At 60.2% G+C, this 15,455-nt stretch overlaps 1 protein-coding gene across 2 annotated transcripts; it reads left to right on the forward strand.

The window, feature by feature from the left end:
- The first annotated feature begins 732 nt into the window (after positions 1 to 732).
- BOK (BCL2 family apoptosis regulator BOK) lies at positions 733 to 13,904 on the forward strand. Of its 2 annotated transcripts, none has more exons than XM_023642795.2 (5): positions 733 to 1,088; positions 1,602 to 1,853; positions 4,693 to 4,821; positions 11,687 to 11,850; positions 13,117 to 13,904. In XM_023642795.2, the coding sequence occupies exons 2-5, from the start codon at positions 1,631 to 1,633 to the stop codon at positions 13,240 to 13,242; spliced, it is 642 nt and encodes a 213-aa protein (XP_023498563.1). In that variant the 5' UTR covers positions 733 to 1,088; positions 1,602 to 1,630; the 3' UTR covers positions 13,243 to 13,904. The 2 variants fall into 2 exon arrangements, with proteins under 2 accessions (XP_023498563.1, XP_023498565.1); XM_023642797.2 differs by having other exon boundaries at positions 813 to 1,182.
- Positions 13,905 to 15,455: the final 1,551 nt, after the last annotated feature.

Below are 15,455 nucleotides of genomic sequence, written 5' to 3' on the forward strand. Positions count from 1 at the left end.
CACTTATAAGACTTCTATCCTTTGAAATTTGTTGAGACTTTATGGCTCAGGAAATTGTCTGTTTTGATTAACATCCTATGTGCACATGGGAAAAACAAGGGTAAAGTGTTGTATATGAGTGGATTAGGGCAAGGCGGTTAATCCTAGTGTTTGAACTGTATGATGTTGGTTCAAGGATAGAGAAATAGACCAGTAGGATAGAAAAGAGTTCAGAACAAATCCTCACATATACCGTCACTTGATTTATGATGGGGATTCTTCTCCAAATCAGTGGAAAAATGATAGTCTTTTTAATAAATGATGCTGGGTCAGCTGGATATCTATATAGAAAAAAATGACCTCTGACCGTCTACCACATCATTCACGAGAATTAACTTGTGATCCATCATAGACCTAAATGTGAACACTAAAACACAAAAAGAAAACAGACATCCTAACGAAAAAGCACTAACCGTAAGAGAAAAGATTGATAAACTGGACTTCATTGAGAAAAACTTCTGTTCCTTACAAGCAATAGCAAACCAGAGTGGCAGATGATGTCTGCTATATCTTCAACACAATACAAAGCCATGTGTCAGACCAGGGACGCGCAACCAGAATATATAAAGAACCACTACGTATCAATAAGAAATGGATCCAGGCGGTGGTGCCAGAGCTAGGTCCTAAGCATTGGGCCATGCGGGGACAGCTCCGGCCCGGTGGCTCTTCCTGAGCGCACGCTGGGAACTCGCTCGGTCCTCCTTAAGCAGGCGGCGGCGGGGAAGCTCCGGCCGCGGCTCCGCCCCCGGGGGTTGCCTTTTCCTTAGAAGGCGAAGCCCCAGCCTCGCCTCTCGCCGGTGGAGCCTCGCGCTGTGCGCCCCGCGCTCCCCTCGCCCCCGACGCCGCCGCAGGAGCCCCCGAGAGCGCGGGAGGTCCTGCGCGCACCGCGCTCCAGCCGGGCTCAGGCGTGGACGGGGCGGGCGCCGGGGCGGGGCGCGCGTCCTTGCGGGTTTGAATGGAAAGATCGAGATCGGCGGAGACAGCGGCGAGCAGATCCTGAAGCCAGCACCCCTCCCCGGCCCCCGCGCCCGCGACATGCGGCAGGAGAGGTGAGCTGGGCGGGCGCGGCGTCGCATCCCCGGGCGGCCGCGCCATGGGAATGGCGAGGCCGGGGCCAAACACCGAGGACGGCGCGGCGCAGAGGTGGGTGGCCCCGGGGTGCGGGGCCGGGGTCCTGGCTGTCGCTGGTTCACAGCAGGTTGGGCCGTGCCCCCCGCCCGCGCCGCCAGCGCCCGCGCACTCGTCTTCTAGCGCGAGCAAATCGCCATTTCCCCGCGGTCCTTCTATCCCTGGCAGCCGCGGGGATCTTTGTGACTGAATTCAGAATCTAAAAGAATGTGACACCGTGTTTTTAAAGATTTGGGGCACAAAAGCGAAGGGCTACCCGCAGCTGGTCGCAGCCCTTCCCCAGAGCCGCGCCCAGCCCGGCCTCCGCGTGCGCCCCGGCCCGGCGCGCCCCTTCCCGCGCCCCGCCGCCCGCCCTCCTCGCGGGCCCGGCCTCCCCCTCCGCCAGCCAGGCCTGCGCGGCGGGGCGGGCCCGGCTGAGCGCTGTCTGCCCGCAGGTGCGGCGCCCCCCGCCCGCGTCCCCGCCATGGAGGTGCTGCGGCGCTCCTCGGTCTTCGCCGCCGAGATCATGGACGCCTTTGACCGCTCGCCCACCGACAAGGAGCTGGTGGCCCAGGCCAAGGCGCTCGGCAGGGAGTTCGTGCACGCGCGGCTGCTGCGCGCTGGCCTCGCCTGGAGCGCGCCCGAGCGTGCCGCCCCTGCCCCCGGCGGCCGCCTGGCAGAGGTGTGCGCGGTGCTGCTGCGCCTGGGTGAGTGGGCCCCTGGCGGGCGGGGTCCCCAGGCTGCCCCTCCTGAGCTGGTCGGCGGCGCAGGGCCCTGTGTGCCTCCGGGTACAGCCGTCTCCGCACTGGCCAGCCTGCCAGGTGACCCGATCAACACCCTCCCCTGCTGGGCCTCAGTTTCCCTCGGCAGAGAGGAGGCTGGCCTGGGCAGGCACGCCCACGCCCCCGTTCCTCCGTGCCCCTCCCTTTCCCCCCTCAGGCTGCCTGCGCGCAGACCTCCCAGGAGTTGCCTGGTCGGCCCGGATTTCAGACGTTCTGGCTGGAAAGAATAGAGCGCTCTGGGAAGAATGTTTTGGTGGCTAAACTTCCAGAGTGACCCTTGTACTCAGCTGGGCACAAAAATCCTTTGTCGGACCACGTGTCCTCATGCTTGTTTTGGAAAATAGGTCTTTGCAGTTACTGCCTGAAATCCTGCCATCGACTGCTCTTTCCTATTGATTTGGAGGCCTCTTCGGCTCCCTGGGGAAGTTTGTGCTTCAGGAGAGCCAAACCACCCTGGGGCTGGGGAGCCAAAATCCCACCTGGAGGGCTGGTGCTGTGTAGACACCTGGGGGTGCTGTTTCTGGGGTCACCCACAGCCCAGTACTGTCTCCAGTCTGGACCCCAGAGAGGGAGGCACCAGCCCAGCTGACTCAGTTCGTCCATCACACCACAGGGACTGAGGTTACTCATCCTCAAACCATTATCGGGTGCCAGGAGTGGGTGCATGGGGAGGGGGTAGCAGCGGAGATGAAGCCCTGACGGGGTGGGGGGCGAGCTCTCCAGGCAGAGTGTGGGGAGAAGCTGGCCCAGGATCTGGGGCCGGGAAGGGAGGTCTGGGCCCGGAGGGAGATGGTTTGGACCCCGGAGTGTTCTTGTTTGTCCTGAAAGAGGGCATGCTGGGGCCCTCAGCGTGAGCCCTTACGATGGGGGAGCGCCCCCTGAAATGGGACGCCCTGCCGTTTTTCAGGCTGGCACCAGTGTCTGCTCATTCCTGTTTTGTGTGGACCCTGGGAGCAGGGCTGTGTGGACCTGGCCTACCCAGGAGTGTGTGGTGGGGAGGAGACACAGGTTTCCCCGGGGCCAGCGCAGAGGGCTGCCAGGAGGGGCAGTATCCTGCCTGCGTCCTGGGGGCGGGAGAAGTTTCTAGGTGTGGAAAACCAGTGGGGTTTGGGCCATCAGCCAGGGGTCTGGAGCGCCTGGACTCCTGTGAGGTCAGCTGCCCACCACCGTCTCTTCCAGCTGGGCTGTGCCGACGACACTGGGGGGAGCGTTCTAGAGGGTCCTGGAGAAGATGGTTCCTTGGTCTCCCAAGAGCCCCACAGACCCCCAGATGGCCCCAGGAGGAAGTCCTGCCTCTGTGCTGGCCTGCTCTGTCCCCTGTCCCCCCAGCCTCCGTCTCCTTGTCTGTGAGCAGTCTTGGGGCTGCCTCTCCCTGTGCCCGGAGTCCCTATTGTTTAAACTTGTCTGAAAAGCCCTGCTTTGGGCTCTGCTACTCTGTCCGGGCCAGCTTCTGTCCCCCTAGTCCTCAGCGTCCTGCTGTGGGAGCCCCAGATGCATCAGGCCTGGGCTCAGGGAGCAGGGCTGAGCCGAGTGCCTGCACTGGCCGTCTCTGGAGCAGAACCTTCAGGGCCTCTCTGCAGTGTCTGGCTCGCCATGTCCAGTCCCTGGGGCTCAGCCCCTGCCAGATGGCTAAGGCGACCCCGGAGGGAGATGGTTTGGACCCCAGAGCGTTGTTTGTCCTGAAAGAGAGTATGGCCCTCAGTGTGAGCCCCTACAGGGCCGGACGCTGTCTCTCTGCCCCCAGCACACCCCCAACCTCTCCTTGCACAGACACCCAGCTCCTGGGGCAGTGGCAAACAGGAAGAAGCTCGGGTCACGTCCCCATGGCCAGTCTCTCGGGGCCAGGCCCCAGCAGCCCCCGAGCTGTGTGTGTGGGAACAACCAGGCCAGCCCCGGGAATTTCCATGCATTGACTCCCCCGTCGTCGAGCCACCTCGTCTCAGTTCTGCTCTGGTTCCAGATCTTCATTAATTAGATGGAGAGCAGCTGGCCCCAGAGATGATGAGGGCGTCCTTATCGGCCGGGACCGTGCAGTCGGCAGCATTTCCCTGTTGGCTTTGGCTGGAGATGTGGCTGGGCTGGGGGACACCCGGTCCCAGGGCTGTGTGGAATTCCCGGCACACGGCTGCCAGGGGTGCCCCAGCGAGCACACGCTGCAGGCAGGGCCGTGGAGAGGGCATTTCCTCTGCTGAGGGTGGCTGCCCCATCCAGACACACCCGCTGGCACCAGGGGCCCAGGTTTGCACCTGGGCGGTGCTGGTGCCCCCAGGCAGTGGCTCAGCTTCTTGGTTCAGCGAGCCATGCGGGGGCCTGAGCAAGGGCGTCCCTCTGAGGCAGCCCACCTATGTGGGGTGGCCTGCAAAGTCCCTGCCCATGTTGGGCTCTGGCTGCCTGCCCGGTCTGCCTGCCGCCCGGGCAGCTCACTGTGGGCCGTGAGTCACCGAGCAGGCACGGCCCACGCTCCTCCTCGGGATTCCCGCCCCACCGGCCCAGCCGGCTTGGCCCCGGGGTTGGGGGGGCTGGCTTGCCAGAAGGGGTGGGGTGCAGAGGCAGGTCTGGGGGTGCCCACTGCCCCTCCGTCATCTCCTTGTCCCCAGGCCGTGGGGGGTGGGATCCAAGAGGTTGAGTGGGGGTCAGAGATCAGTCGAGGTCAGTGCCAGCCCTGAGCCAGCTGTGGCCACAGGGCTGAGGAGTGGGCTGGCCCAGGCCCATGTGACAGGCAGGCAGGTGGGGACCATCTCTGACCCACCATGTGACCATGCAGGAGATGAGCTGGAGCTGATCCGGCCCAGTGTCTACCGCAACGTGGCTCGCCAGCTGAACATCTCACTGCAGTCTGAGACCGTGGTGACTGACGCCTTCCTGGCTGTGTCTGCCCAGATCTTCTCTGCAGGTAGGCCTGTGCGTCCCCCGCAGGACGCCCACCATGCCAGCGTGGCCCGGGGTCTGTGAATCAGCACTGGGTGGGCCTGTGGGGGAGTCGTCCCCGCCGATCTGGGAGCCGCCTGATGCTCACCCGTGCCTTCCCACTGCGCAACGGACCAGCCTGGAACTGCGAGTTCTGGGGACAATGGGCCCACTGGACACCTGGCACGGCGCCTCTCATGTGCTTCTGCTTGGGCATGACCTGAAGTCCTGGCTGGGCTGCGTGTCCCAGGCTGCCAGTTGGTCCTGGCTGTTGGCTGGAGTGGGGCCAGGCTGTCCCACACATGCCCAGTGCATGGCCTGTGGGGCTTGGACTTCACACAGCGTGGCCCCAGGTCTCAAGGGGGAGTGTCCCAAGCAGCCTGGGTGGGTGCCTCCAGGCCTTTCTGAAGTAGCCTCAGAAGTTACCGTGTCGCTCTGCTGAATTCTTTTGGTCAAAGGCGAGTCATGGGGCAGCCTCGTGTCAAGGGGAGGGATGCATAAGGGCAGAGTAGCTCGCTGGGGCGTCTTTGGAGAATAGCGACACACTTGTCTCACCTGGCTCGCCCAGACTCGCTTGTGAATCTCCCGGTGCCTCCATCTGTGCTCTAGGAGCAGGTGGCCTCTGCTCCTGCTGCCTCCCCACTGTGCCCTCACCCTGGTTCAGTTCCTGCTGCCTCCTGTCTGCACACCTGCCCCCAGGTTCATGGGAGGGCCCAGGACTCATCTCCCCAACCCCGTCATGTCCCCATGTCCCCTCCTTGGAACCTCCTGGGCTCCCTGCTGTCCACAGACCTCGTCTCCCCGCCTGTGACCTCATGTCCTGTCCTGGTGCCCCAATCTCTGCGAGTTCCCCTCATCCCTGTGTCCTGGTGCGTCGCTGGCGCCAGGTGCTGCCGTGCAGGTGTCGCAAGCCCCAGCCCCAGTGCAGCACCTCCTCCACCGGCAGGTCCTTCGGACGCTTCCCCAGCAACGTCTGGGCGCTGCACTAGGCCACGGACTCTGTGATGAACGGCTGGCCCTCGGGGAGGGGAAGCTGGGGTCCCAGAGCCAGCGGTTCCCGAGGCTGCGTCCCAGCTGCAGTGGGGGTGGGCGTGGCCGTTACATCTGAGTGTGGGGAGAGCCACCTCCCCCGGGGCTGCCGCAGGGGCCCCAGGCAGCAGGGAGGCCTCACATCCTTCGTCTCTGAGGCTGGTCTGAGTCTGTCGCTGACCAGCTGTGTGACCTCTGCAGGCTCCTCACCTCTCAGGCCGAGGTTTCCTCATCCGTGGGATAGGGGGGACAGCAGCAGAGCAGGGCTTTCGGGCAGAGGGTGCCAGGGGAGCCACAGTCCCTCTGCCTGAAGACGCAGCCCTCCCCCACCCAGCAGAAGGAGGCCGGGTAGAGGGGCCGCCCATCCGCTCAGAGGGGATCCCACCCCCAGCCCCGCTGACCCCACCTCTCTGGGGTGGCCACATTGACCTCCAGCGTCCTCTCCCACCCCTGGTGGGCAGGCCGGACGTCCAGGGGCAGAGCGGAGCCTGATGCGGTGGGCCTTCCTTGGTTGTGGCCCGTGCGGTGGAGACGCAGGACCGCCAGCTGCAGAATCCGCCTCCTCCAGGGCTGACACGGGGTCAGCGCTGACCTCCTGGGCAGAAGTCTCCATGCTGGGACGTGGCGAGGGGGCAGGCTCCTCCAGAATGTTCTAACGGGCCTGACCTGGGTCCTGGGGAGGGTCTGGGGGGTGTGGCGGGCATCCCTTGTGGGTGTCCCTGGCAGGTGCCTGGTGGAGGAGGCCAGGGGTGGTGCCCGGGAGGGAATCAGGTCCTGGCGGGTGTCCTGGCCTGACGACCACCCTTGGCCCTCCCTGGGCTCCTGCATCCCTGGCCTGACGCCGGCGTGTGGGTGGCCACCCGCCTGTGTCTGTCTCCGGCAGCTGGTTTACGAGCCGAGGCTTGGCTTTAAAAGGAAGGTTCATCTGGGAGAACTCGGCTCTGGCCTGCTGGTGGCTGGGACTAGGGGGAGGCGGGGGCCGGGCCTCGGGGTGGTGGTGGGTGTGTGGGCAGGCGACACAGGATGGGGGCCAGGACAGAGCACCCCACCCCTGCCTGCTCAGCCTTGCTTGGTGTGGCGACAGGCCTGAGAGGCGCCCAGAAAGGCTGTAGGTTCTGGGAGGATGAGCTGGGCCTGGGGGAGATGGGGGAGGGGAAGGGCGGGGAGGGCAGGGGAGGAAGGTGGTAGAGGCAGCTGAAGGCTGGACACAGGGCACAGCGGCTCGGTTCACTTGTAGAGAGCTCAGTTTAAATCTTGTGACTTACGTTTAAAACTGGAGCAGAACACACCCCTCCGTGTTCAAGCACCCCTACCCCGCCCAGCGCCGGCAGGCTTGTCCCACACCAGCCCCTGTCCCTTTCCTGTGGCAGCCTCCATACCCGCATTTGCCCCTGTGGTGCTCTGGGGCGGCCATCCGCTCCCAGGCTGTGTGACCTGTAAGTGGTTTCTCAACCTCTCTGAACCTCAGAGCCAACTGATAAGGGAGCAGGAGCAGGGCTCTGTGGAGGGTGGGGTTGCAGGTCTGCCCCCTTCTGCTGCTAACTGGCTCTCAGATCGTCCCCCTCAACCAGCTTGTGGCTGCCCCCCTCCCCTGCTTGCCGCTTGAGGTCTCCCCTACACCCCAGGTCCATCCCAGCCCTCAGGGTCCTTGAACTCTTTTGCCACAGGGTGAGTCCCTGCCGTCAGGTGCTTGCTGGCCCTTGCCCCCTCTGCCCGCGGCCCCTCCCATGCTGCCGGGCCTCGCACAGGCTGGACCCTCCACCCCTCTTCCTTGTAGCAGGCCCCCGTGGGGTGCAGGCCCTGCCTGGCCTCGCCTCCTCCGGCTCTGGCCGGGTTGGGGCTATGGCTGGTGATGTGGGCAGCCTGAGACTGCAGGGCTGGGCTCTATGGTGGCCTCCCCAGGTGGCCGAGCCCCCTCGAAAGCAGAGGCAGCTGCTGCTCCTGGCTGTGTTTGCACCTGGGGCTTCTTGGTTCCCGTCAGTGGGAAAACTAATTTTTTCCTTCCTGACTAAAAGTTGGCGAGAGTTTTTATTTTTTTCTTCTATTACAAGAACAAAGTATTTTACCACAGAAAACCACAGAAGATAAAGAACTCATAGAAATCACTACTAAGAAGACAACCCGCTTTAAAAATGGACAAAGGATCTGAATAGACATCTCCCCCAGGAAGGTGTACAGACGGCCAGTCAGCCCGTGAGAAGACGCTGTCATCCGTCATCAGGGAAACGGACATCCAGACCACAGGAGATGCCACCTCGTCCCTTATTGGATGCGAGAATCAGAAGGTCGGATAGCCACGAGTGTTGGCAAGGTTATGAAGGATCGGCAGCCTCGGAAACTGCTGGTGGGAACAGAAAATGGAGCAGCTGCCTTGGAAAGCTATCGGTTCTCTAATGGGTTAGCTCCAGTGGAGTTAACCACGTGGCCCAGCTGTTCCTCTCCTGGGTATCCCCCCATGAGAAAGGACGACACGCGTCCACACGAGGACCTGCACGCAGATGTCCAGAGCAGCATTGTTCCTCGCAGCCACCAAGACGCACATAACCCAGATGTTTATCTCCTGACAAATGGGTGAGCAAACCGGTCCATCCACATGACGGAACATTATTTAGCCACAAAAAGGAGTGAAATGCCGACGTGTGCTACAGCGTGGATGCACCTTGAAGACGTTGTGCAGAGTGAAAGGAGTCAGACACAGAGTGGAACAGAATAGGCAAATCCAGAGACAGAAAGTAGATTAGTGGTTGCCAGGTGCTGGGGGAGAGGGGCTGACTGCTCACGGATGGGGTTTCTTTCTGCAGGGAGGAAAATGCTCCGGAATTTGATAGTAGTGATGGTTGCACGACTTTGTGACTATACCAAAAATGCTGAATATCACACTTTAGTGGAATGAGTTTATGAGAATGAGATTATATCTCCGTAATAAATAAGGAAAACACAGAAGAGCTCAAAGAAAACAGGACGTACCAAGGACCACTGACTGGAGACCACGCCTGCTGGCCCCTTCCAGACTCCTGCCTTTCTCTGCAGACGTTAAACTGTGGCCATCACGTGGAACTCACTGTCCTCTCACGGCACCACGGAACATAGTGTTCATCCCTAGGCAGGCCGGCCAGACGTCACGCTCCTCGTCCCCACCGTCCCACGTTAACCCTTCACCTGCCCTCTGGCAGTGTTGGGGACCTGCTGGGTGCCGGGCCTGGGGGCGCTGAGGCCACAGCTGTGAGCAGAATAGAGCCTGCTGCCAGGGCTGGTGCCCCGTGAGCAGCAGTACTTGGGGAACGGGGCCTGAGGGCTCTGGCATGCCCTGATGGTCCAGGTGACCCTTGGAGGCGGAGACCCTGAACAGCAGCACTAAGGCTGGAACAGCATGCTCGAGGCCAGGGTGTTGGGAATGGGTCTGAGAGCGGCCGGGGGCCAGCTCCAGTGGGATTTCAGACTTGGATTTATTTTGAAAGCGATGGGAAGTTAACAGTAACAGGAGGGTTTAAGCAGGGGAGAGACATGGTCTGATTTATGGCGTTGTTTGTTTTTTTCAAGATTGGCACCTGAGCTAACAACTGTTGCCAATCTATTTTTTTTTCTTTCTGCTTTTTCTCCCCAAATCCCCCCAGTACATAGTTTTTAGTTGTGGGTCCTTCTAGTTGTGGCACATGGGATGCTGCCTCAACGTGGCCTGATGAGTGGTGCCATGTCCGCACCCAGGATCTGAACCAGCAAAACCCTGGGCCACCACAGCAGAGCACACGAACTTAACCACTTGGCCACGGGGCCAGCCCCGCCTACTTTTTTTTTTTTTTTTTGAGGAAGATTAGCCCTGAGCTAAGGTCAGCTGCCAATCCTCTTCTTTTTGCTGAGGAAGACTGGCCCTGAGCTCACATCTCCCTCTACTTGTTTTTTATATGTGTCAAGCAGTGCCATGTCCACACCGGGATCCAAACCGACAAACCCTAGGCTGCCGAAGCGGAACGTTCGAGCTTAACTGCTGCCCCCCTAGGCCGGCCCCTGATTTATGGGTTTTTAAATTTTCTTTTTATTGACGTGAAATTCACATAACGTACAATTAACCATTTTTTAAAGTGTGCAGTTCAGTGGCGTTCCATGCATTCACAGTGTTGTGCCACCCCCAGCTGTCTAAGCTGCTCATCACCGCCATCAACCGCCATCATCACCGCCGGAACACCCTGGGCCATTAAGCTGTTACTCCCCATCCCCCACGCCAGCCCCTGCAACCAGCGATCTGCTTTCTGTCTCCCCGGATTTGCCTCTTCTGGGCATTTCGCAGAAATGGACTCTCACACTCTGGCGTTCTGAGTCTCGCTTCTTTCCCTGAGCATCATGTTGTCAAGGTTCATGTGTGTTGTAGCGTGCGTCCGTGCTTCCTTCCTTTTCGTGACTGAGTATCATTCCAGTGTCTGTGTGGCCCACGTTTTGTTTTTCCATTCACAGTAGATGGAGATTCTGTCGTTTTCACCTTTTGCGATTGTGCTTAGGGCTTGCTGTGGACGTTCGTGAGCGAGTACCTACTGCAGCTAACTTAATGTTAGTTTTTTTCTGTTGGTTTGTTTGAGGAAGATTCGCCGTGAGCTGACATCTGTGCCAATCTTCCTCTATTTTGTATTTGGGTCTCCACCACAGCGGGGCTGCTGAGTGACATAGGTCCATGTCTGGGGACCAAACCCAGGCTGCCAAAGCGGAGCACACTAAACTTAACCACTGTGCCGCTGGGCCGGCCCCCTGACTTATGCTTTTACGGCGGATTGTTCTGGCTGCCGTGTGAAGGTGGACTGAAGAGCATGCTCAGTCCTTGCATACCCCTTCCCTCGGCTTGACTGCTGACGGGGCCCCTCGCTGCTGGCTTGAATGCTCTGTGATCCTTCCCACATATTGCCAGGTGCTTTCCAGCTGTCATTTCCTATCAGTTACGGGGCTGCAGAGCGACCTGGATCCTCACATTGCCATTTAAGTTTTTAATCTGATGGCTTACAAGCCGCGTCTTGCTCTAATTTACCTTTCTTTGATTATTAGTGAGGGCTAGCTAGCATGTTTCGCGTGTCTGATGTGTGACTTGTATTTTTCTTTTTGTGAATTAGCTGATCATGTTTTGTGCTCATTTCTTTTGAAAGGTTTCTCTTTTCTTAGTGATTTATAAAATCTCTTTATCGAGTAAGGAAACTTGTGTTGTATACGTTGCAAACGTTCTTCCCTGGGTTGTCACCTGTCTGGATTTTCCTCCCACCTGGGCTTCATCTCAGTTCTGCCTCTCAGGGGCTTAGCGGTCTGGGGAAGGTTGTTTGTCCCGTGGGCACCAGCTTCTTTATATGGAAAATGTCCAGCTGCCCTTGCAGGGCTGTTTAGAACAGACAAGCTGGGGGCAGGTGCACCTCCAGGCTGCTTGCTGTTTTTCGCGTCTAGCTCTGAGTCAGTTTCCTGCTTGCTGAACTGCTTTGCTGTCCCGTCACCTCCTCCAGCAGTTGGTGGGCTGGGCAGGGTAGTGCTGGAGCCTGGCATAGATGCACAGGTGTGCAGGTATGTAATGGAGGCTTGAGAAATCTCCACTAAGTACTACCCATGGTGGCGGGGGGCAGGACTGACCTGCAGCAGACGACGGCTGAGGCCTGCACCAGGCGGTCAGCTGGCCGGGCACCCTGTCCAGATGGGGGGCTGTGGGGAGGGCCTGCCCCTTGGGCGCTGACCCCAGTCATCAGCGGATTGGCAGGGGGAGCACCTTAGACGCTCAGCCCCTTCACACGACCCTGAGGGCTGGGCTTGAGCTGGGGTTCTGGCGGCCGTCTGACCAGCGTCCGTGTCTCTCCCTGCAGGCATCACGTGGGGCAAGGTGGTGTCCCTGTACTTGGTGGCTGCGGGGCTGGCCGTGGACTGCGTGCGGCAGGCCCAGCCCGCCATGGTCCATGCTCTCGTTGACTGCCTCGGGGAGTTTGTGCGCAAGACCCTGGCGACCTGGCTGCGGAGGCGTGGCGGATGGGTGAGGGGACCCTGGGGGTGCAGGGGTCCCAGGAAGGGGGGGGTGCAGTGCTAGGGGCTGAAGAAGGAGAAAGCGAGGACACCGGGAGAGGGGCGAGGAGGAGGACCGCTCCTGCTGCCTGGCTCCAGTGCTGACCTCTCCCCAGCTCCGCACGAGTCCTGGCAGCCCCGGAGCCCCCGCATGGCAGATGGTGGCCCGTGGACATGGGCCCCTTGGCCTGGGAGAGGCAGAACGCAGGCCTCTTGGAGGGAAAATCCCAACACTGCTCAGAGCACCCTTGCCCTGCCCACTCCTGGCCAGGTTCTGCATGAGGCAGGGGCCGGTGTCAGAGTCCTACCCCGCTACTGTCTCCATGCCCTCAGCCGCCTGCCCAGCCCTGGCCAGGCCTCGGGGGCTGCTGGGCCCTGGACGCGGGGGGCCGGCCCCACCCATAGGAGGTCTCAGTTCTCTTCTCTGTAAAATGGGTGGTGATCCAGGGTGTGTGAAGTGCCCTGGCCGTGGGTGACAGAGGTTAGCCTTCTGCGGAGGTTGGAGCCAAGAGCAAGCTCGAGCAGTCGGCTGGCCCTGCGGTCTCCTCTGAAGGCAGCACTGGGCGGAGGGGAGGGTGTTGCTTCCAGAATGGCTCACGCGGCTGTGGGCATCCCTCAGCACAAAGACCCGGGGGCCTCCGTCCCCTCCTGCCTTCCTCTCCCTGGAGCCCGGCTGGGGCGGGCGCTGGGGCAGCCAGGACACTGAGTGACACCATGGCCAAAGGTCAGGTTGTAGGGAATGGATTTCATCTCTTAGCAGGAATAGAAAGAAATAAGGAAATAAGGAGTGGCCATTTACTGGGCTTCTGGAAAGCTCAGTTCCTGCTCCTATTCCGAGGGAGAATCTGAAGCTGGATTTGTCCCTCCTGGTCCCCAGGCTCCATGGTGCCCCACAGAAGGACGCTGGGGTATTTGTAGCCCCTGTGGGCGGTAGGCAGGTGGCTGAGCTGGGGACGTGGGTGGGATCCTGGTGTTGGGGGCACAGCAGGCTTCTGTCTGCTGGTCTGGCCCAGCTGCCTCCTCTCCCCACTGTGAGCTCCTCCCTTCCCCTCTCCCCGTCTGAATCATCATGGTGCGGGCTGGTCCCATGCTGGAGCCTTGAGTCCAGACCGGACCACAAACCTTCCCTAAATGGCCTCGTGCCTTCGCTTCAGCGACTCGGCTGACATCCAGTGTGGGGCGCAGGGGCCTGGCCTTCTCCCAGCTCTGCTCTCTAACTGCCCTTCTTCCCTCTCAGACTGACGTCCTCAAGTGTGTGGTCAGCACGGACCCCGGCTACCGCTCCCATTGGCTCGTGGCTGCGTTCTGCAGTGTCGGCCGCTTCCTGAAGGCTGCCTTCTTCATGCTGTTGCCAGAGAGATGAGCTGCCCGCTCGGGCAGAGGCCGCAGCCCGGCCTTCTGACCCGGGAGGCCCTCGGCCCCCAAAAGCATCGCCCTCCTCCCCACCCGAGCCGGGAAGACCCTCGGAGCCCCGCCTCGAAGCTGGAGGCCCTGCCCTGAGGCCCCTCTGCAGCCCCAGGCCTTCTGGAAGAGGGAGCAGGGGGGCTTCCCTGGGCCTGGGGCTGGGCTTTGGGGCCCCCCTGTGGCCCTTCCCCACTGCGCCCCTTCTTCTGGAACCTCTTCTCATCCCCTTTCTTTCTGGAGCCAGAAAGTCAGGGTCATCTCCCAGGCCCCAAAGGAAGGGAATTGGGACCCCAAGCTCTCATGATGCTGGGTCCCATCCGTGAAGGGGACCATGGCAGGACACGAGCTGGCCTCGGTCCTCGTGGGCAGCGGGCCCTGCACATTCGGTCTGAAGGTCAAGGCTGAGGAGCCGTGGGGTCTCCTGACGACCCCGCAAACAGAGCATGAGGCTCACATGTTGGTTGCTTAATCCACTTCTGGAGGGAGAGTGTGTCCCCGACCCATGGCAGGGTCCTCATGTGGCAGGGCCCGGGGTGTGGGCTCCAGCTGGCACACCTGCCTGTGAATGAACAAGGGGGATGGTGTGTGCATTCGAGTCCAATAAAGTTTCATGGCAACGGAGGGTGACCCATCTGCTTTCCTTGTGTCATCCTCCTGGGACCGCCCAGGGACGCAACAGGAGGCGGGCGAATCCAGGGTGATAGAAGGGAAAGGGCAGGATGATCCCATCACCTTCCTTGTTGAGGCTGTCTTCTGTTACCATGGGAGCTCACGCACACACACACCACAGGTGTGCACACACACCATTACACGTGTGCATGCACTCTGCCACGTGTGCACACACTTCACTCACGTGCACACTCATTCACACACGTGCACATGCACATAACTTGTGTGTGCACATGCATTCACGCTCACGCATGCACGCATCATCACTTGTGTGTGCACACACACCAAGAACAAGTGGCAGGTTGCTTGGCGGCCCTGCTCTCTGGCCCAGTCTGCCCCGGCTGTTCTCATCCCTTTGTCTTTGCTGACAAGAGTCTCGAGTGTCCCTTCCTGAGGGCTTCCACCTCGGCCCAGAGGCCCAGCTCCTGTCTGTCCACTGCAGGGCGGCGTCCCAGGGAGGCCCCACACCCCACTTTCTGATGCAGGGACATTCTGTCCCCAGGCCTGTCTCACTCCAGCTCTGGCCATAGGCATACAGTGCTAGAGGGCTGCCACGTGGCCTCAGCCTCAGTTTCCCTTTCTGTACCACTCAGGGTTGAGGCAGACCACTGCTGAGGTCTTGCAGCCCGGCCTTCTCCAGCCTCCGAGGAAGCAAGAGGCCTGAAGGACGAGGCTTTCGTGCACAATGTGCAGGCTTTCGTCGCCTCGCCCCATCACCCCGCAGGACTGCTCTCCACCCCTCCTCCCTGGAGAGCTGCTGCCCCTGAAGGTCCCCAGCGTCCTTGTAGCCCTGCCGGCCCCTGGCACGCCCGCTCCCGCTCCCACAGTGTGACAGTGTGCAGACCGCCGGCCGGGTGCCTGGTGACGGCAGGTGGAGAGAGGAGGGGGAGAGGAAGGGAAGGCCATGGAGACAGACGCCCCGCGAGGCCTCGCCTGCCTCGCCTCCCGGCATTCGCTCCTCTGATCAAATCCTTCGGTGTAGTTCCAGCATGCAAAAGTCATGTTACAAACACTAAGAGAATCGAGAAAAGTGGCAGGATTTAGAGTAACAGATCAGTAGCTACATGCATCCAGTTGGAAGACAGTGGAAGAGACGCCCCACTTCCTGCGACGGCAGATAATTCCTCGGCGTTAACCGAACGAGGAATATGAAACCCCATGTGAGGAAAACTTCCGATACACCTTCAAGACACCCAAGTAGACTTGAACAGAGAGGAAGAAACACCATGTTCCTGGAGAGGAAATCCAGCTCGTGAAGAAGACAAGTCTCCAGAAGTACTTTTATAAACTTAATGTAATCCTTATAAAAATACCAGAATGGTGTTTTGTTTTTTCTTGGATCTAAACAAGCTAATTATAAACTTCACACGAGAGGAAAATTTAAAAAAAGCAAAAATAGTCAGGAAAACCCTTAAAAAGAAGATAAATGAGAGGCGAGGCCTACCTGCTGCTGGACTGTCTCTCTGTCGCTAACCGCGGGGCACCCGGCCAGATGCGGACCGG

Source organism: Equus caballus, chromosome 6 (genome assembly GCF_041296265.1).
Source record: "Equus caballus isolate H_3958 breed thoroughbred chromosome 6, TB-T2T, whole genome shotgun sequence".
Lineage (NCBI taxonomy): Eukaryota > Metazoa > Chordata > Mammalia > Perissodactyla > Equidae > Equus > Equus caballus.

Excerpts from the sequence above, each read along its gene's own strand:
- BOK (XM_023642795.2), top strand. The coding sequence starts at position 1,631 with ATGGAGGTGCTGCGGCGCTCCTCGGTCTTCGCCGCCGAGATCATGGAC. Across the intron at positions 1,854-4,692 it reads CGCGGTGCTGCTGCGCCTGG|GAGATGAGCTGGAGCTGATC; the intron begins GTGAGTGGGCCC and ends GTGACCATGCAG. Across the intron at positions 4,822-11,686 it reads TGCCCAGATCTTCTCTGCAG|GCATCACGTGGGGCAAGGTG; the intron begins GTAGGCCTGTGC and ends CTCTCCCTGCAG.